The sequence below is a fragment of the Podarcis gaigeae genome, assembly GCF_964106915.1.
Source record: "Podarcis gaigeae genome assembly, chromosome: 8".
Classification (NCBI taxonomy): Eukaryota; Metazoa; Chordata; class Lepidosauria; order Squamata; family Lacertidae; genus Podarcis; species Podarcis gaigeae.
In genome coordinates, this window is record NC_139684.1 from 11,147,793 (window position 1) to 11,173,127 (window position 25,335).

General features: G+C 48.6%; 1 protein-coding gene across 50 annotated transcripts in view; it reads right to left on the minus strand.

The window, feature by feature from the left end:
* The window catches only part of EIF4G3 (eukaryotic translation initiation factor 4 gamma 3), a 77,502-nt gene that overhangs the window by 23,034 nt on the left and 29,133 nt on the right, over nucleotides 1–25,335 (minus strand). For 15 of the 50 annotated variants that reach the window (XM_083750073.1, XM_083750067.1, XM_083750059.1 and 12 more), the window contains 8 exons: nucleotides 19,810–19,905; nucleotides 15,683–15,718; nucleotides 10,624–10,803; nucleotides 9,144–9,258; nucleotides 7,564–7,667; nucleotides 6,911–7,033; nucleotides 6,130–6,238; nucleotides 2,022–2,876 (listed from right to left, as the gene is read on the minus strand). In XM_083750073.1, the coding sequence (XP_083606199.1) occupies nucleotides 2,022–2,876; nucleotides 6,130–6,238; nucleotides 6,911–7,033; nucleotides 7,564–7,667; nucleotides 9,144–9,258; nucleotides 10,624–10,803; nucleotides 15,683–15,718; nucleotides 19,810–19,839 (1,552 nt within the window). In that variant the 5' untranslated portion in view covers nucleotides 19,840–19,905. Of the gene's footprint in view, nucleotides 1–2,021; nucleotides 2,877–6,129; nucleotides 6,239–6,910; nucleotides 7,034–7,563; nucleotides 7,668–9,143; nucleotides 9,259–10,623; nucleotides 10,804–11,435; nucleotides 11,457–15,682; nucleotides 15,719–18,862; nucleotides 18,977–19,809; nucleotides 19,906–25,335 lie in introns of all 50 variants that reach the window. The other 35 variants (XM_083750074.1, XM_083750068.1, XM_083750061.1 and 32 more) reach the window with 7 other exon arrangements.

The window sequence follows — 25,335 nt, forward strand, 5'->3', positions numbered from 1 at the left end:
TTCTCTTTTTAACAATTGATGGCCATAAAGCCCAGCCAAAGTTCCTCTCAAGTGCTTTCTCTCTCCCCGCTCCCCCCAGAGTCCCCTTCAAGTTAACTGCAGAGTTCAGTAATGAACCCAGTACTTCCTCCCACCTGGGGAGATGCCCAGAAGACAAACACCGCTGCTTAGAAATGCTAGTGGTGAACTGCCTTAAGCACATACCTGGGATTCTCCCACCAGGAAAGGAACTGCAAATTCTGTGGCCACCCCACAAAGCAGCCCAAGGCCTCCCTTTCCACTAGCACTGGCCACCAATGACCAAGGACGAAAGGATCGCAGGGAGGTCCGAGGGATGAAACTTAAGGCTTGACCAGAGCATAGCCCTGTTGCCATGTCATAATGCGATGGCAGAAGACTATGACATACTGCCCTGTCAGGCAAGGCTCAGGAGGAACCCTGGGAGGGGTGTGTGCAAGTCCAGGCCATGCCCACATGAGGCACCCCATGGCACTGGGTGAGAGGGGGGAGGAGCTACCATCTACTTCCGTCTGTGGTGGCAGCAGCCCCCATGTTTGCAGAGGAGGAAGGAATGGCATCAGACTTCAGACAATGGCAGCTGGGTGCGAAGAGCCATTTCAGAGACTGAGACCCCCAAGTCATGTCCTGGTGCTGTCAGCATCTCTGCTGGCAAGGAGGCTCCACTGCCAAACCAAGTCCTTTGCAGCACTACAGAAGCTGGCTTCCCTATATTCCACCACTTCAGCGCATGCCCATACAGGGAGCTGCAACACAGATGAGAGGGAAAGCTTTGCAATCTTCCCCAGATCAAGAGAGTGATTAAGAGACGTGCTTGTGAAGGGCCCAAGTCTGAAAGGACAACAATCCAAGCACACCTTCTAAGGGACCCAAGCACCCTGGAGAGGCAGCTTCCAACTCACACAAAATATTGGTGAGAAGCAGGAAGAAGCAGGTGCTACACTGACACAAGGAAAAAAGGGGGCTTTTCCTAGTTCCCATCTAAACTCCACACCCCATATGTTGCTGCTGCTGCTGCTGCTGCTGGCTGACTTTCCTCAAATCCTCACAAGCCACCAACATCCCATAATTGGCTTCTATGGGGCGGAAGAAGGAAGGAAAAGAGAAATTATTTTGGCAAAGCTGTGCAACTAGAGAAAATTAAAAGAAAACTACCTCAAACTGGGGCGATGATCTCTTTGATAAGAAATGCAATTCAAATACCATACATATTTCTCAGAGACACAGTAAAACTTTTAACATTAAAGAGGTGTTGGCAAGTAATCTCACAAATCATTTGGGAGCAACTCTGGAGACTGCTTGGGTTTCTTTTTATGTAAAAGGAAAGGGAACAGTGCAAAGGTAAAAAGCCCAATCCTAAAGATGTAGGATAAAAATAACTTAAAAATGAATAATATGGGAAGAGATTCTGAGCCAGAAAAGAAGGTGGGTTTTGTGAATTATTTTTTTACGAGAGAGAGAGAGAGAGAGAGAGAGAGAGAGAGAAAAGCAGCAAAATGCCAAGCATTTGAACCATCCCAAGTCTGCCACCCACCCACCAATGCAGCTCTCCCTAAATGGTTGTTCTGCCTGCTTTCTGCTAGATAAAGCAGGAAGCATAAAAACAAACCACTTTCACAGGCTGTTTCTCGCTTTTGCTCATCATACCACAGAAGCCCTGTTCATTGTGGGGAAGGAAACAAGCCTACCCCGTCCCCATCAGTCCCTGTCTCCCCTTCAGGATTTGAAAAAAAGGAACTGGGCAAATTTCCTACCCATCCGGCCTCCTCTGGGCCTACTTAGCTGCCTTCTGAAATACACATCTCTAGATCCTTTTCCAAGTTGCAACCGAACAAGAGAAAGCACGCACTCACACATGGAGTTGAGGCAACTGATCCTATTTCCCCTGTGCAGCCAACCTCCCCCCCCCCCCGCCCCGCCAAGCTGTCCAGGCTCTGAATAAACTGTACCACAGACTTTTAAGGAGTTGGGAGAGACCACTGTGACTCCGTGAGGACACTCACCTGCTCCGGGGCCCTTCTTTGAATTCAAGCCCTGAGAGTCTGCATTGTCCTCCGGTTGTCCGTCTACCTCCACCTCTTCTTTCTCCAGATTTTCCTGGGTGTCTTCGCCAAGGGTAGTTCTTGTGGCCTCCTCTCCTTCTAAATCCCCCTGAAGAGCAGGGAGGGCACCAGGTAGTGGGAGAGGAGAAGCAGATGGTGGCGGAGGAAGAGGGCTCGTCGCTCTAACAGTAGCAGCGGCAGAAACGGGAGGAGGGCTGGGAGGAGGAGATGGAGGCAGAGACGGAACAGCAGGAAGAGCGACGGAAGCTGGAAGTGGCACACTTTCTGCCTCGTCCAGAGGTGCCTCTGGGCTCTCCAGATCCACAGCCAAGGGTCCAGCTGCCTCTGGTTGATCTGGTTCCAAGATGCCATCAGTCACTGTGACCCTTTCACTAACTCCGTTCAGTTCAGTAATTAGATTAGTACTAGCAGTCACTTGGAGGTCGTTGGGGACTATTCTAGGGGGCTCCCTGCCTATATCCGCGCTGGCATCCTCTGTTGGGGGGCAGACGGGCACTTCCATGCAGGGCGCAGCACTGTGAAGAGGTGCAGCTTCCTGTTTCGAGGAAGCAAGTTCACATCGATCCTCTGAGTCTGGTGCAAACGTTGATTTAGGAGGCAGAGGAGTGGCGGCGGCAGCAATGACCACCGCAGGGGAGGGCAAAGCTGTGAGAGGAAGCTCTGTTGAGGTCTCGGAGGAGGAGGTGGTCGGGGTCTCTGCTGTCAGGCCCATTTGATCTTTCCTCTCTCCACTAGGCTCTGGTCTGAGGGCAGGGGAAGGAGATTTTAATACTGGATCTGCTTTAGGCTTCTCTTCTGGGGGGAAAAAATGGAAGAGTTAGAAAGGGCCATTTAACTCGTCAGATCAGAATGAATTTGCATCAATTATCTACGCACTCCCACTTTCCAAGAGGAACTGCAGAAACCCCCACGCACCTCCCTGCCCAGAGTCCTCAATTCTCAGCCCAGAGGTTACTGAAGGAAGAAATGGGGATTAAGCAAGCAATGTGCTGCTCTTTTCTGTCAAGTTTGCTTGCCACCCATTCTGCAATATAAAAGGAGTCTGAGCCCCCAAACCCTAGCTGTTCTCTTTGGTGGTTCCTAATAGGGCAGTTTGGCTTCAAGGGCCACTTGCCTTGGCACTAAGAACCACCTCCTCACAGAGGAGGGGATTTTTTGGAGCCACAAAGGGCTCCCATGCGCAAGCAGTGTAGCTGTGAAAAAAGTGAACTACGGGCCCTTTTGTGGATTTCTTTGCCAAGGTTGCTTCGAAGACACTGATTAACAACATGGATGTGCATTTACAGGATAAATCAAAAGACAATGTCTCAAGTCCTGAGAACTATGTTGGAGCTCTCTCCGCCCCACAGCCTTCGTTTTTTACCCTAGAGTCTTGTTATGTGCATGAAGGGGGGAGATGCAAGATGTACAATGGGAATCTTGGGATGCAAGCCCAATTCAGCAGCCAATGCAACGAGTGGAGCGCATGCATCGCCCCTAACCCCCACAAGCTAGGCTGAGCCTGGTGCCTCCTGTCACTACTGTCAAGGAACCAACTGAACTTCCCCCTTTGGGCTCGTGGTGCCTTTCTAAACTCACAGTCAAGAGGGCCAGTCGCTATTTGCAAAAAAGGTTTTGCCAGTAATATCTGAAACCCAACTGTCTTGCACAAGTCAGTAAATAAGGGACTGAACACTGGAAAGCCACCTCTGCTATAGGGTCACCAAAGACAATGGCAGCAACTGAGGGGATTGGTTCAAGGGCACTGAAGCACCACTAGGAAAGAAGAGGACTAGTTTTGTGGGAGTCGCAAGGCTGAGAAATCTTCTGGCTGCCATTTTCTCAAAGCTTTTGCAGCCAGCCTCTGACTTTCAGGTCAGCTATCATGAACTGACTGAATGCAACATCTTCATTTTTTATTTTTTGCCTTTGGCCAGACATAAAGCAGAATGTGGCTCACTCCCAGTAACTACAGTCTCTCACATGAGGTCTGGACATCAAGATTTTCCAGAGGGGCTCTTCTTTCTGTCCTGTGAACACCCAAAGGACATTTGGTGGGCTCCTAATTGGGGAGCCCCTTCAGCGTCTGCTCCCAATGTCTAGAGCTCCCATATCAAGGGGAGTCTATATAATCCCTTCTGCCAGCAAGAAAATACAGGTAGATCGCACCTTAGGCTGATTTCACTTTCTTGATCATACCTTACATGGATCACTGAATTTTTTTAAAAATAAAAAGGGCCAGAAGAGCAAGAAAAAAACCCTGGAAGCCTTGTCCAAGATCTCATGAGCACCCTTGCAAGACCTTTATACAGCTTAGTGAGAATGATGAGGTGTCTTACATGGAGGGGCAGGGGCAAGGCCTGCTCAGAACTGCTTTTGGACAGGTAGGGATGGTCTTGCAGGACCATTCCAGAGGCTGTTCTAGTTTTACATGCTTTTGCCTTTGCACGTGACAGCCAGGATCATAACCCCGACATAATGTGAGATGCACCTGTGCATTTTTATCCTGACAGGTTTTTGACCCCAGTACCTATAAATTGTTTAAATTTATTCTAGTGCCAGTGGTATTTAATTAATTCTATAGAAGTGATTTTACCTGCCTTGTTTATTGCCATTATTATTATTATTATTATTATTATTATTATTATTATTATTATTATCATCCAATTTTAACTACCTGGGGCACCAGATGGGTTATGTATTTAAGAAATAAAGACTAAAAATTGCCCAGTCACCGTTACCTGCTCCACCCCCTGCCCAGAGTCTTACCCCAAGGTGACCCTGCATATCCCAGAAGGAGGAGTTACAACCCAAAGCCCCATTGTACAGCTGGGGGAACTCAAGAAATGTGCAAGGTGTTCAAAGACCAGGTTTAATTTCTAATCTTGACATCTACAAGCACAGACTGTTTCAGGGATACAGCAAGTCTCAACAAGGCTCTTAGATACATAAGTTATATATAAGATATATAAGTTATATTGCAAAAACAGAAGTAAAGACGTGTATTTTAAGAGCATTTACTGTTGCAATGTTTTTATAACAACCAGAAAGAGAACAAGCGACAGCCCACCCATGCATAATTATAAACAGCGAAACGAATATTAAATTAACACCATCATTATTAAATTAAGAGCAACAACTATGAATGCCTGTCAGCCCAGGCAGCCCTACAAACATCCCCCCCCCCCCCACCAACCAGACTCCTTCCTACTTGGCCAAGGAGTCATAGCAGCTGCAGTGACTCAGAACCCTGCCAACAATGGCCCTAAAATGTATCATTCCCCCAATGTCTTCTCCATCAGCCACCCCACAGAATACCAACAACCTCAGCTACATCTGCCTCCCTCTTCAATGGAGAACCCTAAGGAGTGCAGCTGGGTCCCTCTAAGCACTCAGCAGAGCAGCAACTGGGCAGCCACTCCAACCTGGCAGTTGCTGCCCTCCTTCCAGGTTCAGAGTAGCTGTGCCGGGTCACAACAGAACTGGCCAGAACTGTGACCACGACCGCTTGCTGCTGCAGCCACCTACGTCAACCACCCCTGCGGAGGTGTGGGCAGCAAAGAAGCACTTGGTTCTATTGAGCATTCAGTGGGGAGCAAGTGTGAAAGGAGCTGCCCAACGGGCCAGCAGTCAAGCTGCGGGGGGTAACTGATGGCTCTAGGGTGCCAAAGAGAGGGCTTCCTTGTCACAAAGAATTTACAGCTCATTTAAGCACTAGCTTGAGACTGCCTTTGCCAACCTAGTGCCTTCCAGATGTTGTGCTCCTATCGGTGATAGGTCATTCATGACACATTTCCCCCCTAGTCTGCCTTGGCCAAAATTCAGAAAACTTGTTAACTTCATGTGGTTTTGCCCAACAGGCTGCTTGTGAAAGCGCTACAGAAACCAGCAAGGTGGGTCAATGTTATCACCACCACCAACTTGCAGATGAGATGCTGAAAGGTGGCGCTTTCCACAAGGTCAGAAATGATTCAGTGTTCAGGCTCACAGATTCACCAGCTCTCGAGGCTCCTCACAGAGAGAGGGAGAGCACCTCTCAAAACTGGGACAAAGAGATCCGTCCACCCACCTTGCTTCAGGTCGCTTGTCACAGCGATGGGGCTGCTGGCAGCGAGGTGAGAGCTCTCCATGGCCCCGAACGCCACAGGGCTGTGCTCGGGGACCTGGCTGGGCAGCTGCTGGGATTTGAAGTACAAAAAAGGGTGATAATGAGCATGCGAACATAAAAACTAGCAACATGGAACACAAGCGAGCAAGAGGGGCAGAAAACCCAGTTGGGTTGGAAAGGAAAAAAAATCAAGAAAAGGAAGAAATAAGGTATACGGTCATAAAAAAAAAGCGCATGGGGAGGGAGGGAGGGAGAAAAGCAGCAGGAGGAGAAAGACAAATTACTATTCACAGCAGCGAGAAAGGAGAAGGCACAACCAGTTATCTGGACACCCCCCATGCCATGGAATTTGAGGGGAAAGCATGCCTCTCCCCTACCCAACTATTTAAAGGTTGCCACAATTCAACTGAAAGCCTTTCAAAGCACTTTGTTTAAAAAAAAATGAAGTGTTGAATAACAATAAACCGAGAGGAGCTACAACTGGGGAATGTTCCACAACCCAAGTCCTGGAGACCCTCCCGCCTGAAGCAGCCAAGGTCCTTCTCCAACTTTCCTTGCCCTCAGAAGCTGGCTCATCTCTGGCAAGAAGTTTTCCAAGGACGACTGGCTTTGCCTTGCAGCTGATGAGCAGGAGAGGGTGAGGGCAAGAAGCGCTGCCGGGATACAGACGCTGCGCAAGGAGGCTACAGCAGAGAATGAGTGCCAGCCTCCTACCACCATGTGTCCGTCGCCACGCAGTTACCTGGGGTGGGGTGGGCGTGGACGAGGGCCTGACCGTGGGAGGTGTGGGGTTGCGGCTTCCTCCACCAGACATGATCTCTTCCGTTATGTCTTTGCCCCCTTGGTTGGGATCTCGGATGCGGATCTGGAAAGGATGGAACGAAGCACCCGCTCAAATCACCTCCCCCCAAAAGTGGCTTGGCTGGGGGTCCAGCCTCATGCTGTGAGGGGAGCATGACACTCGCAACTCACGGTTCAGAGGGCCGCACCAAGGGCAACAGCAGCACATGGTGGAAGGAAACCCCACCCCAAGAGGTGCCCCTTTTACAATGTTACACCCCCACCCCCAAAGGTACCCCCATTATAACACCCACTAAGGTGTTGCCAAGAGGTATTTTTGTTCCAAAAAGCTTTCTAAGTGGCTGAGGTCTCCACAATGGGTGTTTCTTTTTAGGGTTTTCCCATTTGTTTGCTGCTATTTTAAACTGTTTTGATTATATTGCATATATCACCTTAAAACACATAGGAGGAAGGTGAGTAAATAACAACAAAGGCTTTAAACAGAACACCTGTGGGAGAGACTCCTCCCATGGTGAGGGGAGCGTCAACCTCCCCAGTTTCCAGCTTCTCCCTTCAACCCACAGGGCTCAGCATTCAGCTGCAGAGCTCTCTTACCGTTTTCTTCTCCCGCTTGGCTGGTGGGATTGGCTGCTGCTGCTGCGTAGGCACTATGATGGGTGTGGACTGATACACCGGGGGAGTTGGGTAGAAAGGTGCCCCTGCGGTGGGTAAAGGGGGACAAGGAGAATCTTAGGCTCAATCCTTTGGCTGCCTGCCTGTGGCAAAGCGCTCAAAGCCACGTCCCTTCAGCCAGGACAAGGTACCTCAAAGTGTGACTCCTAGTTTTCCTCTTTGAAGGTCAGGGAATTGAGGGGCCACTTGCTCCCTCTGCTTGGGAGTGCCCCCCCCCCCGGCTTGCATATGTGTGTGTGTATATCACAGCAGCTTACTACAATGAAAAGCCATACAGTAAAACCATAAAAAAATTGAAACAAGCATTATTAGACCACTGTGGAAGGCCTGTGCACAGGCCTAGTGGAACAAAAGAGTTTTCAGTAGGCATTTAAAAGTTGGCACAGAAGGCGCCCGCTGAATCTCCAGTGGCAAAGAGTTCCATAGGAATGGGCCAATGACATGGCAGGCTCAGTTTCTTTCCTGGAGGAACAAAGCCACCTCCTCAACCTCTGCATGCATGCATGCACACACACGCACGCGCGCCCACACACACACAAAATTGCCGCCGGATCCAATAAAGCAAAGTGCACCCTCTACTCCTAAGAAAGTAAAGACCTCAGAGTCTCCTATTTGCCAAAGGTTCTAAGCAAAGTGGTGAGCATGCCCCAATTTCACAAGAAAGCCGATAACCCACAGGACTGGGTGCTGGGCAGACTCCAGCTTCCAGAGATTTTCAGCCCCCAATCCACTCCCATACCTCTTTTTTTAAAACACCATTTTACGCCTTCTGATGGCAAGGCTGGGCCTGACCTCAGGTGCCAAAGGAACATCTCCAAGCAAGCTCTCCAGCAGTTAAGTGCTTTGGTTGTCCTTGCCTAACTCTCTTCCTGCCCCCAGGATGACCAGAGCGCACCAATAAGGCAATGCAGCCAAAGTGACAGAATTCATTATTCAAAATTAAAGAGGAAAATCTACTCAAGTCACAATTTAGACCTGCAACTGACATGTGATTTATTTGCACAACTGCAGCTTTGTGCAGATGGCAGGAACTGGAGAGGGCAGGCAGCTATAAGGGGTCATACAAGATCTCATGGAACCTTCCTTGATCTTGATAAGCAAGATCTTGATAAGCAAAGTGAAGGCTCTGGGAAGGCTACGCAACACCTCTGGAAAACTGTGAGACTCTAGCAAGATCTCACAGAAGCTCCCCCGCCTCTTCCAGAGGCCTTGCATGACCTTCCCAGAGCCCAGTAAGACAGGGAGAGTTAAACGGGGGCGATTCTGGGGTTTTCCCTGGCTTTGCATGATTTTGCATTTGCATGTGAACCCCTGGAATGTAACCTGCAGGCCTACTGTATATTCATTTTAACACAGAGAAGCCAAAATGGGAATGCTACAGTGCTGAAGGTGTGGAATATGAACACAGGAAGCCTGGTTTGCATAGTCTACAGGGTGAAAGGACCATATCAAATGGCCCTTGCTCTGCTACCCATCCCCCTTCAAAGGAAACCTCTTCTTACCATAGGCGTTGGGGAACTCTCCGGGTCCCGGTCCTGGGTAAAATGGTCCAGGCCCTGGCGGCTGAACGGGATATTGTTGTGGGGGGCCCACATACGGAGGGCCGCTATGACGATACTGAAACAGAAATGGCACAAGAGGCTTAGAAAATGGCGCAAGGCGCTTTATGAGCAGGAAAAGCTATCTTGCTACCTTGTTAATGATGCCATTAATGCAGTTCCCCAACTCTTGGCCTCGTGGCAAGTGCTGGGCAGTTTGTCGCCCACTTCCTGACCTGCTGGTCCCTTGGCAGCAGGGACTAAGTCCACAATCAATACAATTCCAGACTACTTACTGGTCTCTCTTCCCACACCAGGCAGAGCAAAGAGGGAAAAGATGCAGCAGTGGAGGGCAATACAAAGGGCGCAGCCACCTACCTCACAGGGTTGTTGTGAAGACTTAAAGAGGGGGAGACTGAACATCATGGGTTGTATCCAACAGTAGGCCTGCTCAGAGGAGATCCATTGGAATCAACAGACTTGGTTAACCTAGGTGTGTTCATTTTGATGGGTCTACTCTGAGTAAAACGTAGCTGGATACACTCCCATGCGATGCTGCTCTGAACACCTTTGAGGAATGCTGGGAGCTAAAAAAGCAATAAATAAATAAAACAAATATATTGAAGATTCCAAAATTCCAGGGGAAGGGTCTCAGCAAAGTGGCAGAGCCCCGGCTTGGCATGCAGAAGGCCCCCAGGTTTGATCCCTGGCAGCATCTTCACATAGGGCTGGGAAAAGACCCCTTCTCCTGAAACCTCAGGGGCCATTGCTGCCAGTCAGTGTAGACAATACTGAGCTAGGTGGGCCAATGGCCTGGGTAAGGCAGCTGCCTGCATACCAGAGTGCCAGAGATTCCTCCCAGACCTGCCCCGATTCCCCTTTTCCACCCAAGGACTGAAAACTCAGGGGAAGGAGGGAAATGGAAGCACACCTGTGCTGTGGATTTAACTTGCACCAGCTGAGTCACAGGAGGGCTGACATTGAACACAACCTGCAGGCAGCTGCAGATACATCGTCACCACCAGCCGAATTAAAGAACAGGAGCACTTACATGCCTCCCTCCCTGACTTGCCCTACCTGCCATTAATGGCAAAACTTTACAGTCAACTTGCGCCACGGTTCCTTTCTGGGGATTTCACACAAAACCAAAATTGCTTATAGTCAAAACAACCCTGGAAACACCCTGGCATGAGCATCGCTACCTTGCTGAAATGCCAGTGCATTGTGTGGGTCTTGCCCTCCCCATGCAAGGCAGAGAGCTTTTAAGCTCTCTCACTTGCTTGCCAGGGACTGGGAAGCTCTCACACAGGCTTAATGAGTTCTTCACCTTGCGTAGGTTTCATTTGTGCCCTGTTAGCTGGCCGGGTGCCAAGCCTGTGAAGCTGCGATTGTGCAGGTTAAGATGCAAGTCAGCTGTATCATTTGAAGGGTGCTGTGACCTTACCTGTGGTATACAGTACTGGGGGCCCTGAGGCATTGGATACGGCATGGGAAGGTGGTTCACCATCATGATGTGCTGATTGGTCTGATAGACAGCGGTTGGCGTCTGTGCACCAGGACGGATGGAAGGGCTGCTATTCTGGATCGTTGCTCTGGGAGGCTGGATTTGAGGCCTCTGGAAAAACTGGAGGAAGGGAAGCAAGGAGCCCCATATTTTAGCCGGCCATCTCCTGGAAGAGCAGTGCGCCGCACTCATGGTGCTTTCGCCATGCACCTGATCCACAACTAGCTGGCCCTCTCTGGCCAAGGGTCTTCTGCCTCGGAAGCCCACTTGCCCCACGTGCAACGCAGGTGGGCGGGGAAAAGTGATGAGTCTGACCAGGATAGTCTTTGCATCTAACGAGTCCTGCCCTGGAAGTGAGGGGGCAGGGCAGGAATGGTGATGGGTGTCATTTGGAGATGGACTGTATAAGGCCACTTCTCTAAAGGGGTTGCCAAGAGGAACCTGACACCTGCACTGGCGTTCAGTCCTAGGCCAACCACACACTTACCTTCCCTGACCTGCCTGAAACTGGGGAAGCTTCTTCATCACTCCGGGCATGATCTAAGTAGACGGCAACCCCTTCCTGGATCTAAACTCAACTTCTCTGACCGTACAAATGTCAACCAGAGGACTAGGGACATGTGACGACGACATCTCCCAACGCTCAACATTCAATGTGCGAAATGATGCGTCAGGCACTAAGACACCTGGCCGCTAATGGCGCATGTGATCGAGAGGCAGTGAGGCCATGCAGAACCAGTAGTGAAAGTTACCTGGATGGGTCTGAATCCTCCCTTCAACAACGAAGCAAGAAAGCAGCAGGAAATAGAAAGAAAGCCAATGGAACAGCTGACAGGTCAACAACAGGAGGGGTGGGTGGGGTTCCAGCATGCAACCTAAGGCCCTCCTTCTGCCTAGCCCCTCCAGTAGGCATCGAGGACTCCTCCCTGGCCCGAGTCACCATCATGCAACAATCTAGGGCTTTCTAAAATTAGTATTTGTTTCACTGACATTAGCTTTCCTCAAAACACAACAAGGGACTAAAGCTTCAGTGGAAAGAAAATGGCTAGGAAAAGTTGCCCTATCGACAACTACCCTTTCCTGGGGGTCCCTTCTCCTCTCCAACAGAAACAGCCCAATGATCATCAGAACCCTGCTAAAATCCTCTTGATGGTCTCAAAAAAAGATGAGAGAAACCAGCCCCAAGTTTAGTGGTCAAGCAGGAAGGGAAGGGAAGGCTCCCTGCCTCACAGCCACAGGTTGTCTGCAGAGGACAGAATGAGCCACCTGTCTGAAGAGATCCACCTCCAGGGTGGATAGGGAGGAGGAGAGATGCAGAAGACAACCCCTGGGATGCGGCTACAGGCAGGGACAGACAGCTATGCTGGCTATCAAGAGCAGCCTTGCTGGCTGGCAACTCCAGGTTTAGATGGCCATGAGGCCTCCTCTTTCAATCTTCTGCACAGAAACCAGGACACACAGCAGGCCACTGACAAATTTTGTCCTGCTCTAAGCAGTGCAAGGGGGTTGAGCTCAGGGTCAAGGCAAACCACAGCCACCAGGGATGTACCGGCTGGCCTCGGACAAGCCTGCCTCAGTTCTCTCGCCTTGGAAAGCGGCCTTGCTTACAGAGAAATCTCAAGGCTGCACAATACATCAGCTGGAAAGCTCTCCAGGCATGTAAAACTGGCACAGATGGGATCGTAAGGAATTCGGAGATTGTCTGGGCCACCCCTCAAAAGAACCACTTTCGACCTGCTGAGAGAACCTGTGGGGCGGAGAGAAGGAAAAGTGATGCTTTGGAGCTTTGCATTTTGTTTCCTGTTTAGAGAGCAGACCAGGTCCAGCGGCCGCTCAGGGACTCAACTAGCCAAAGTCTCTTTGATGATCAAGCAAACACAACGAAGTACCTGACCAGCTTCAAGAGCTGGAAAGAAATCCCAAAATGCTGCTCTGAAAACAGCACCAGAAAAGGGTCTGGAAGGGGAACATGCAAGACTCCTGCAGCTGCTACTCCCCTCCCAGATCCCAACTCCTGCAACTTGCAATACTAACAGACTAGTGAAGAAATTCAGGGTTCCAGACAAGATGATGGAGGCCATGGCTGCAGCAGAGAGTCAGAGATGAATTGGTGTTCTTTTCTCTGTTTTATAATCGTTCTGTCAAACAGGTCAAAATACCAGCCCGTTCCAAATCCCACTGGAGGAGCACTTTGTGCTAAATCAGGAACACAAAGAGTCAAGGCCAACCCTGTGCAGCAGGCCCACTGGCTTGTCCCTGGCCCTCATGGCTGGTGCTGTTAAGACGCAGGCTTTGTGATGGTGGTCATCAGTGGGATGCCCAGACACACCAAACTTCCCAAGCCCAACAGTTTCAGCTGCCTGACAGAGCAGCCTCCGAATGAGAGGATGAGCAAAACTGCTTCCATTAGGGAAGAGGTAGGGGGGCCTCAGACCCAGGGCCTGAACACAGCTCTCCAGGCTTCTCGATCTGGTGGCCCTCAGGACTCTAGGCAGCACCAATCACTAGCCCTTGCTTTGAACCCAAATGGTTTAGCCTTTCTGGAATGAGCCCTTGACCACTAGTCACACTTCTTGTTTGCCTGAATGGAGGACAGAGTGAGTGTGTGAACAAATAGCTCATTTTCTTCCAGCATCAGAGGAGGGGTGGATGTGGCTCAAGGCACCTAGCTGCAGTTTGAGGACAACATCTTGGCTGGGTGGTGGGAAGGTTACTCCCCTGCTACTGCTTTACTCTCTAACATGGTATCTTGGGACCCTCAGATACTATCTAAGGAAGGGGGGTGGGAGAGAGAAAGAGAGGAAAAAAGAAAGTAAGTGGAAATGGGAGCTTGAAGAGCTCAGAAGAAACCCTGCCCTTTGGAAGGTGACAGAGCCAATGGGGGAGGGCAGGGATTGTTCCACCTGTGTACCACAACAGAAGTGTGTAGAAGGGACCAAGCCTGCTGGAGAAACAAGACTGGCACAAGAATCCTTGCTCAGCAGTCCCGAAACTAAGAGGCCTGACAGAATTCACAGCATCTGCCCAGCGGGAACTAAAATAGAAATTTTCTTAAATAGAAAATGTGATTCCCTAATGAGGCAGGAGTCAAAGGCTGCCAAGGAGAAACCCCTCCTGCTCTAAGGCAAACCTCAGTTCCTGCTAAGCAGAGTGTTTTCACACCCTCCCTCCTTTCCTTGACAAGGTTTGCTGCTCCTCCCCACAGGGGAGTTCACAGTTGCTTCCAACAGCTTTGTGTTGCACATCTTTGTGCAAACACTTTGCGCTAATTGAATGAGTGCAGAAGCAAGAAGGGCCCCAGGAATAGCGCTCCTCCTGGAGGAAGACGTGCCCACAGCCCCCTCGGTCTTCAAATAGCAGTTGGCAAGTTCAATGAGCCTCACCAAGCGTCACAGCAGCTGGGCCGGAGGAGCTGCCAGTTAATGGCGCGAGCACATGAGTCACACTGACCTGAACATCTTATGACACAATACCTTCAGGAAATGATGCCTGTGAGAGTGCTCTGCATTAGACTATCAGAGTTCCTGTCATTTTCAATGGCAGCAGGAGAGAGGGAAGGAACCTCAAGTTGCACCTGACAACCAAGAAGCTCTCCACAACTCTCCATCAATCCAGTTGCTTCCTCATCACCCATTTGCTTTGAGCCATTTGGTAACATGTGAAGTTAAGCTGAACTCTGGTTCCAGCTAACCCTTGATTATTTTGAGTTGGGTTTCTAATCAATGGGACACCATAAAGGTTTACGGCAAGTTACAACACTTTTCAAAGCCGTCTCTAAAGCTAAGCTAAACTAACTGTAACCGCGTCCAGCACTGAAGATGGTAAAAGGATATTTGAAAATCTACAGCACCAGCCAGGAAGCCCAGTACTCCCCTGCCCCCCACTGATATGGACCCTTTTAACAGCCACAGAAAATATGGGATCTGGCATCTCCAGCATGTAGAACTGAAGAAACCACAACATTTTAACCAGAAACAGCACCTCTAAAAGCCACACCCCTCCACACAGCAAGTAGCAGCCACAAGAGTAACTCAGGCTGTCTGTTTGGGGGGGGGGCGGGGAGAGAGAAGATGAGCACATCAAAATTAACTTATTCCCTGATGATTTAAGGCTACATGGGGAGGAACCCCCCTCCTATGATGTGACTTGAGTGATGGGCTACACAGACCTACACTTTCACCACTCCAGTATGCTTCGGCTCAGATGAAACAACAGTGCAACCCCCTTCTCATGAGTTGTTTCTGACCAAGGATGGGTTGTAGAAATGTGGCGGACTCATAGGTCCATCCACAGCAGTCAACCTCAGATGCTGAACACCTCCCCTAGATGCTGCCTTGAAGGGGGCATGAAAGGTGGGCTGGGCCAGCCCCACAAGACCAGAGAAAAACCCCTGAACCCAGAATCCGGTTTCACTATTCAAGATTTTTCACGTGTTTCCAACTTAGCATGGCTCTATTTGGTAAAGAAAATCAAGCAGTCTCCTGACTGCGGTAGACGTTCATAGTGTTTTTATTTCAGGTGGAATGTTGCCATCCTCAGAATGCAAAGTACTTGGGAGTATTGTAATGTGGCAATTGCTCCGGGCAAGTCTTTTGGATTCTGACCCCATTTCCCCTGGTGCCCAAGAGAACTAGATAACCAAACTAAGCACACACAAACACACGCACGCACACCCCTGACCAAGCAAACATCAAAGATCCCAGACCAACAGCCATCAGAAAGCTTTGTGGCAGCAGCAAAAGCCAGGGAGCACAGTTAGTGGGGTTGCTAATTGATGCAACAGAATTAGTAACCGTTAGAAGCTGAGGCTTGACTGTGCCATGAGGTTAGGGGGCTCTTTAGAAAGGGTGGGGGGTTCTAAGAAAGCAAGGTGCAGGACATGGCCTGCAGAATTAGTGGAGGGCCAGCCAAGTAACACCCCCCCCCCCGCACATTTTCCTCCCAACCAGTTGGCAGCAAAGGGGAGGCGTAGTGAAGAGGGGCAAGGAGGGTACTGTACCTGATGATGATGGGCAGGTCGAGGCCCCGCTGCAAACTGAGGAGAAGCAGGAGAAACAAAAACACAAAAAGGAAAGGCACAGAGAGTCAGAAACACCACAACAAAAGGCAAAAACTGTCACACTGTATGCAAAAGAAACCCACAAGGGGAAATCAAACAAAAAACCCAACACACATACACACACACTCTCACGGTCAAAGCTGTGCTGCAGGACAGTGACAGACAGGTACCAAAAACCCAGAAGGTAAAACTCTGCTGCCAGGTGAATGCACTGCTCAAAATGTGGGTGGTGGAGGTGCCTGCCAAAGTGGTTAGATAGCCAAAATACACCCTAACACTAACATAGTTGAAGGAGGGAAGGGGGAAAAGGATTCGCTGAAAAACCAAACACTAAGTTATTTTTTTTTAAAAAGCAAGGCAGGCCAGCCCTTGCTGATGCGCATCAAAGCTGAGTGCAGGATGGAGAGCCCTGTCTGTGGCACAGCCACAACTTGAAAGACAAGTCAGCCTCACCTAGGGATGCTGATATCTTGGCATATATGAAGCTTTCTAAATGCAGCTGTAGAAACCTCTAAAAACTTCACTGGGCTCTCCTTCCTTTTTTAATGGAAAGCAAGCAAAATCCTGCGGCATATTCAGTGCAGCTGAGCGTGTGGGGACAGGTAGACCTGCAATGCTGTAGAATCAACTCAATATTTCTCCCCTATCCTCTCCCACAACACACATGAGAAAAGCCACACTCACTATTTCCACCCCCCAACATTAACAGAAAATCTGCTATGAACAATAAAGCAAAAGAGGAGACTGCAAATGAGTTCACAACAACAACCAACAAGCAGAGAGTGTGTCATCAGAAATCAAGGAAACTACCAGAGCCTTCAGATCAACTGCCACTACCTTGCGGAAACATCTGGAGAGTTCAAGCTCTTTCTCAACAGAAACCAGCTTTCCTAAGTGCCAAAGTTTACTGTGATACACTTAAATAACCTACTTTCCACACCAAATATAATATTCAGAAACAGAAACGGCAGACAGTCTCTCACTAGCATACAAACCTACAGAACAGGCTGCAGCGTCTATTTCAGGCAGAAAGAGATCACTTGTTTTCCATCAAAACGCCTAACAGATAAATGTCATTTTTTTCTCAAAACCTCAATGTGCTTCTTGAAACTTCCTAAACACTTTAATACAGCTGAACGGACAGTTTCTGGCCCGTTTGCTCAACTCTGCCATTCTACTGATCCTCTAGCTGTTGAGAAACACACAAATTGAGAGCAAGAATTGGCTGCTAGTTCTTATATTAAATTTGGCACAGAAATATGGTTCAAAATTTGCTCTGCCTCTAGTGTGAAAAGTGGGGGCACAAGCAAAGTAGGATGGTAAATATCTGACCAGAGAAGCATAAAGCATTAAGCATGTCTACTTCTGGTTAAATAGGTTGAGGGATAGAAAGTCTATATTCCCAGAAAATCAGCAAATGCACACCAGTAACAGACCAAAAAAACTGGTGTTCATCTGTCCAAAAGCAAAAGTACCTGTCTTATCACTGTTCCACAGGAAGTATCACTTCTAAACAGCTCAGAAATCTGAGCCAGATAGTTGCAACTTAATAAAATTATGTGAAAACCAACGGCCCAGTAAACATGTTATATGAAAAATAAATAAAACTTCAACGTTAGTGGGAGGAAAAAAGAAAGACCCTAGTCTATTTTGCACTTGTCACCATTGGCTATTGGCTGCATAATTCCTGCGGACAGAATTCTTTCTCTCTGCCTCTCTCTCTGCCCCTCTCTCTATTAAGTAACTGTAAGCAACAGAACAAACTGTAGTCACTGCTGGCTCAGATTAAAAATAGGTTTCCTTTTTCCCTTTGCCTGGAGTCACAATTTTTGCCTGCCAGATGCTGGTCTTGCTTCCAATTCCTTCTGTGCATATTTGGCAGGGGGCCCCCTCTCCCGCCATGGGTTAAAGCTGTGTTGTGGGCACACTGGCTGTGGCCATTTGAAAACCTCCCACTATAGCTTTTCTCTTCCCCACTTCAGCATTTTCGCTACGATGGCCAAATTGCTTTAAAAAGAAACAAAAACCTGTTGCAATTTAGAAATTCACTGAAAAGTTTTTAAAGTCTTCCCAACTGGAATTAGCATGCAGAGTGTGAGGCACTGGCCCTGCTGTAACAGAAAACTTGCCTGGGGATGACACCAAGCTACCTGAATGGCCGTGTCCAGGCAGAGGCTGTGCAATTGCCAATGGCCCTTGAATGCAGAAATAGATTGGAGTAAGCTGAAGGGCAGCTATGGGAAGAAGAACTAGGGTCCCTTCATTTGCCAGCACAAAAACAACTCCAGGGCCCACCAGCTCCCTCAGCTGGGGTTCTGGTGCCATAGTGGGTGGGGGGGCTGTCTCTCTCTCTCTTGCTCTCCCTCGCTCACCCTCCCCCAAGCCTCCCTTCAGGGCCACAAAGGGGGGACGGGGAGAATAAACCAATGGAAACCAAGCCCAGAACGAAATGCAAGAGCTGTTCAGCCTAGCCCATTTTGCATTTGTTTTGGACTTGCGAGGGGAGGAGGAGAGGTGAGTGGGGGAAATGAAATGTTATGTGAGCAATTTTTAGTCATGGGGTGGTAATGATCACAAAACGTGACGATGGCAGAAGACTGCACGCAGGGTAATATTTTAGAGGGGGGATTGTTCATGACCACAGAAAAATGGCTGACGTCATAGGTAGCTTCTTCTGTCTTAAGGTTTCTGCCAAAATTGGGGAAAGTTCCTGTTTTGAGTTCTTGCCAATTTCCCTCGAGTGACTAATCCAATCAAATGCAAATCCCCCACAAGGGCTAGAAAAGTAAATCTCAGGTACCTGATCACTCAGACCACCTGAAAAATTTGTAACAGGGTTATTGGGTTGTGGCTGTTGTGGGTTTTTTTAAAAGGAGGGGCACCCTGCCTCAATTTCTTCCTGCCACCACCTTCGACAGCCTTGGCCCCTTCCAAACTGCCGCTGAATGCAGCAGCCCGCAAGACACAGCGGCTTAAAGCAGAGATCGGATCAGTGCTTTTCTGTAGATCAGTCAACAATGTGGTCAAAAAATGAAACCAAAAAAAGCAACAGAACTGAAAGGGGTGCCGCGGGGGCACGACTGCCTGCAAGAAGGGAGTACAGTTTGTTATATTGCTTACAATGCAGTATTTTATCCAGCCTCTTCCCGCCAAGGACCTGTAAACCGGACTCTGTTCCAAAACCTTCCTCCGCTTCCAGTTGTCTGGGCAATGTACTGGCACTGCTCTGCTGGGCTGTCAAGAAAACTGGTTTAGAGACACGGCTCTCGAGTCAGACTCTCCCCTCTCGTTTCAGCCATGAATGTTTCAGCTCTTGCTTTTTGCGCATCGTAACAGGGAGGAACATGCCCTACTATAGTAAGGGTGGCTGGGGATGGAAGGGTGTCCCTTCTGCTGCTCAATACCAGTTTGTCATGGAGCAGGATTGTGGCCAACTACTGGGGCTGAGTGAGGAGGAAATGAGCTGGAGGGTCCTTTTCTAGACAAAAAACAAGATTGTGCAGCTGGAACCAGCAGGGCTGTGAGCACAGGAGCCCAGAATTGCATTGGCCGCAGGAAACAAGTTTCTCCTTCCCCACTTGCTACAAGCCCTTTAAAGAAGGGGGCAGTAAAAGGTAAAGACACAAAGGGAGGGGGTGTCTATGCATCTACCACACAACAGCCACCACCAGAAGACACACCCTTGAAAGGCACAGGTTGTATCACTCAAACTTATGATGCAAGGTGGTATGGATCAACACAAGAGATTGAAGCCGGGCTCAGGGCCCCCTCTGGCAGCAGGGCACCAGTACCGTAGGCAATGACAGAAGTGCCCAGGAGTAGGCATTTACAGGCTTGTGGAGAGCAGGCAGGCAACTCAAAAAAGGATCTGACTCTTCATCTCTGAGAGTACCAGAGGGCTTCAACACTACGTCACTTGTGCCACCTGGAAGCAGAGGGGAAGTCCTTCGGGTGCCTTTTTCTCAGGGAAGTTACTCGCAAAAAGGTTAGGAAGTGCAACGCAATGGCTTTGCTGGACTCCTGGACAGATGCAGCACAACACGCAGGCAAAATAAGGGCTCCCTTACCGGCGAGCGCGTCTGAGGCTGGGTGCTCATCGTCTGAGGGGCCTGCGGGTACACCAGCGTAGTCGGTGCGGCGTTCTGTCCAGAGGGGTAAGGGGCCTGCCATGGGAGAGAGAAGAAAGATGGTTAAAGACATGACAAGCAACGGCAACCGGGATGGAAACTGCCTTCCCGCTGCTGCCTCAACTCTCAACTAGACTCACACTTTGTACCTTCAGACATACGCCATTGATGCAAAAGCCCGGATACAAGGAACTAACCTTAACTTCAGGTTTTCAACAGTTAGGGGGTGTCTACTATCTCACTTAAAAGCAATGGTTATCTTGAAGGCACTTAACTGCAACATTTGCCATGTTGGGTCAAGAGCAAGAATCTGTCCAACCCAATGTTTCATCTCCTGAATGATGCTGGGGGGGGGGGGGGGCGGGGCTGAACCATGGCAGAGATAGCCGTCCTCTGTGTCTGCCATCAGTGCCTATAGGCCAAACCGTTTGCTTCTGAGACTCTATACACCAGGTACTCCCACCCTGCTGGCTTGCTCACCTCACTGACACAGAATCTCACACACCTCATCCTCCTCCCTGCTGGATGACTCAGTGGCACACTTAGCGCCAGAAATGTTTTGCTAATTCATGCCAAGAAGCAGCAGAATATTCAGCCCGTTACAATATTCATCAGGAGACTATTTGGCTCGAGAAAAACATTTCCGGATTTATGTCACAGTGATGCGACTGAGGCTTAGTGCCTCTTTATAAGACAGGACAATGGCAGCTTGCACATCTGACACCCACACAGTTTTAGAAGACTTTAAAAAAGAAGCTCTACTGTTGCCCTTTGACTCTATGTGGCCAGGAGTTAAATGCACCTTCCTTCTTGCTCCCATTAACAGTCCAAGCCTCCTTGTAAGACTACAGCAAACAGCCCCGTTCCCAGGCCCCTTGGTTGCTCCAGGGCCCTGTAGAGGAGGAGATAAGGCCCTTTGCAAAAGGCAGCAATACAGATAAAGCAGGTAAACCTCTTGCAGCCAGTTAAGACTAAGCAATGACACCTCAACTGTCATTTTACAAGAAAAGCAGTGCCTTCTCCTAACAGGCCCCTGCGTTAAGGCCAGCTTGTTGGTAGGAGGGGAAGCCTGCCCAGCAACAGAGCTCATAACACAGGCTGGAGGACCCATTCACATAAGCAAGCAAACTCCCCATCACCCCATTTCAACAGAGGCAGCCCACTCAACAGAACACCACACCCTGAGCCCCGGAGCAGTCCTACAGCTTAAATCAAATTGCAGTGCCAGAGCAGCATACCCTTCCTCCATAGCCAGTTTTGACACACAGGCTATGAAAGGAAAAGTTCTTCCACCAAGCAGACTGGCAGAGGAGGCTCAGTTATCTATCCTGGTTGTGGAGGATGAAACCTTCCTTCCACTGCAGCTAACACAGGACTCAAACAGACTGATGGTGGTAGAGAAATGGAGTGATCTATCCCTCCTCCGTTAGTCCATTCACATGCCTGAACAGAATTCCCGGTCACTTATGGCTACAAGGCTAGTGCTTAACTGCAAGGCTGGTACAAAGGGTAAGCCAAGTGACAATTGTATGCAGGTTGCCTGTGCGCGCCAGGCTCAATCCATAATTGGTCTCTGGGTGTTCAAACAACTGCCAGGTTTAGAGCAATTCCTGTTGCCCTTCCATCAGGGCTCACCAACCCATATGCCCCCTAAAAGATGCTATGCACACCTCCATAAGCCATTGCTCAATTCTGCCCATCCTTCAAGGCTCTCACTGAAACATGTGACACTTGCCTTTCTTCCATCCCAGCTGAATGGGATAATTATCTTGCCTACTGATCTCTGCTTGGCACAGAAAGATGAATGCACATGAGAATTTTAATCGGCTTATTTGTCTGAAAAGTGGTGGATCATTAAAGTTTATTCTGTTCAGCATTTTTTGATTTGCCTGCCAGATGCAATGAGAGAACCAGGGAGTGGATCATTCTAAAATTTAGGGAGATAAAATACTTCTGTGCATATGTGTGTGTGTGTATGCGAGGTGTGTGTTTTTTGTGCACAGAGGTACTTTTTTTTTAAAGAGTCTCTTATCATCAGGTACATGTGACTACAAACACTCAAAGCAGGGCATAAGGCAGTCATTTGGCTCATATTGAATGCAAAATTCCAAGATGGACCAGGCTAGGTTTCAAAGTCAGCAGCTCAAAACTGTGAGATCTTGGACCTCAAGAGTACACAGCTGAACAAAGGGATCAGTGGCAGAAATGTGGTAAAACACAATTAGTAACACCCTCTTAGGTCCCTAGTCTGAACCCATTGCAAGGTTGCAACCTAGTCTAAAACAAGTTGCAACAGCAACAGTACTACCACCATACAAATAAATGGCAAAAAAAGAAGTGGGTACCCTAATGCCATTCTGGGCTAAGGATAGGTGCTGAATCTGAAAAGGTTGAATGAAAACTCCTCCTAAAAGGGGTGTGTGACAATAAATCATACTGTCCTTCCCTTATTACAGTCAATAGATTAAAGTCAAGTGCAGCTTTCTGAGACCGGGTGGATTTTGGTCCCACCTTAGCACTGGACAAGCCCAATACTCTGGAAGGGACTCTGGAAGTCATCTAGTTTAAGCTGCTGCTCAAACAGCACCCTATTTAAGAAAAGTTACTACAGGGTATGCACAGATACTCAGAAGCAGTTTGCTAATTAAAACATGCCAGAAAAACAATCACTACTGTAGTGATTTGCCTTTGACAGATGCAAAATCCAAAGCAGGCACCTAACCACCTTCCAGGCTGGTGGAAAGGAGGGGCAACAGAGGGCAGCCAGGGCAGCCTGAAGCAGCAAAATAGCATTTTTCAGGAGCTGTTCAGTTGCATGGATCTGGGGATGACCAGATGTTTGAAGCCTGCAACTGTCTTGTTAGGTGGAGTGACATGGCAAAGCAGACAAAGATGCAGCAAGGTCACTTAGGAAGCAAATTTTGGCTCCAGTCAGGAAACATTCTGCCCATGAAGCACCCCTAACTTTTGCCAGCCTCGCTGCATCAAGTCCACTGCAATGACTCAACAACCCAATCTCTTCTCCAATTCACTGTCTTTGTCTTGGAGTAAGTACATCAGCAAGCGGCAATTAGCAGCCACATTTCTGAGTCCAATTTCAGAGCCCAATTAGCTGGCCCAGAAGGGCGAGATGAAAGTTCCAATGTAATCCTGGGGAGCCAATCAGGGTCTGGCCTGGGGTGGGAAGAAATGCTTCCTGCCATGCACCAAGAGCATTCCCTGCCACAACAATCTGTATCCAAGTTAACTCCAATTCTAGCCTGTCCAACCTCAACATCTGAGGGTTGGGACATGTATTTTTTTTTTTAAAAAAAAAGCAGTGATTATTTCTAAACTTTACAAATGCTGTAGCACCGTGAGACACAGCAATGAGTGATGACTACAATTTGCAGAGCACTTCCCACATTCACACCATACATTCAAAGCAGGATTCTTTTGGGGGGGGGGCATATGCTTCAAATGTATGGTGCAGATAAGCCCATGAACACATGGACTTAAGGAAGAGGAAGTTATTTGTGCAAATAAAAGCAGTTACTAGACAAAGTGTCTAGCGCTCCTCAACCTTTTCACGGGAGGCAATATTAACTTAACAGCTTAAACCTTTAAGAAGTTCTCTTCTCCTAGCAGCCAGACTCATTAACAGCACCATACTGGAACAACTTAGAGGGGGATTTTCTGACAAACTGGAACAACAAAGTGTGGCAAACTGTATTTGTGGAAAAATTAAATAAAACTGACACAAGGCCTGAAGCACAAAGACTCATTTGGAATCAAATGGAACAGTTTTGTTTATGTATATGGCTAAAAATGAAAACAGAGGACTTTCCTCGCGTTACAAAACTTTGGTTAACTTAAACGGTTTATCACCTTCTATACAAATAGTAGTCTGGGATAAGAAGCTTACATTATTTGGTAGTTATTTTGTAAGTACTGCTTAAACACCAGCATTCAGATATATGTATGTAGATGTTATATGTTTGAATGAATTTAATGAAGAAAGAAAAGCAGCAGCAGCTGCCTCTTCCCGAATCAGCCAGCTGGTTCATTTAACCCAGGGCTGTCTCCTCTTACTGGTGAGGACTCTGCAGGGTCTCAGGCAGAGAAGGGTGACCCCCAGCCCTGCAAACAGACTGGTGAATATGGGGCTTGATGCAGGCAATGGGTGTTTTTGCCGCCAAGCAATGGCACTTCCTCCTTCCTACCTTATCTCGGAGTAAGAGGTATGATAAAGGAATTCTTATGTGTTTCAAGTTGTCAAAGAATCCTCTCACCATGGACCTTCCCCCTCATTCAACCCCCACCCTCTGTTCCTGCCAGCTGAAATAAGCAAACAACAACAAGGGGAGGATTATTTTTATCTGCATTTCGAAAGGAGTTAGACCTGCTGTGCAACAAGATCCCCCCCCCCTCCGCCCTTGCACTAAATGTGCCAGGAATAAACAGGCGAAAGCCAGGCTCACGTCAGGGGGAGGCTGAGAAAATGCTGAGTCACGCACAGCTCTTGCGCTTCCTGCTCTGAGCAGCGGAGTGGAAATTTCTGCCTCAGCGCTGTGAATTCTTTCAGCGCCCTGAGAACTTTCTGTGCCCACAGGAAGTCACTTGCCAGGTTAAATGCTAGGTGCATCTGAGGGACCACCAAGGAAAGACATGACAAAACCAGCGACACCTCACCCCCTCACACAATCCCAGCTCTGAAATGTCCCATAGATGAGGACAGGCTTGCAGTCCCTGGGAAGGGTTAGGCCAGGGATCACTCTCACAGCATCTCATGAGCAGGCCGGACCCGGAAAAGGTATGGTTCCACTCTCACCACCTTAATGCATTTGGCAATTTAATCCTACTTCTAGCTACAAGCAACAAGGCCCCTGGGTATTTTATGCTTTCCTTCGAAAGCCAGCCGTGACCTAATGACACTTAGATTTCAGAAGGTCTTTATGAAATTGTTGCCAAAACAGCTCACTGGAAAAGCATCCATAGTCCATAAGATGGCTCAGTGGCTTCAAAGCTCCTTAAAGCCACACCTTCTCCATCCGTCTACACAAAGTTCCACGGAGAGCTATTTATATAAAATATAGATATTCTCTGCCTATCAATTCTGCATGCAGAATGTAAGCCAGCTCTAGCAAATGCTTCATTTAAGGTTCTCAAAAGAGGGATTCTTTTTTCTTTTCTTTTTTAGGGAATGGAGTGGACCACATATCAAAACATCAGTCCAGCTGCAAGAGTTTTGCTTTTTAAAAGAAGCAAAAAGAGGTAGGCTGCATCCTGTGACTGCAGAGCTAAACTTCTCTGAGATTATTCCTCAGCCTAGCAAAGGACACTGCTGGTGATCCAGGGCAAAAAGGAAGAAGACTAGCATGTCCTTACATGAAATGGCCCAAGAGACCTTGGCTGGCACTGCTGCACGTTCCCATCTGTAGAGCTTCCTTCTAAACACAACATGCTTTTGAGTCACATTATGAATTA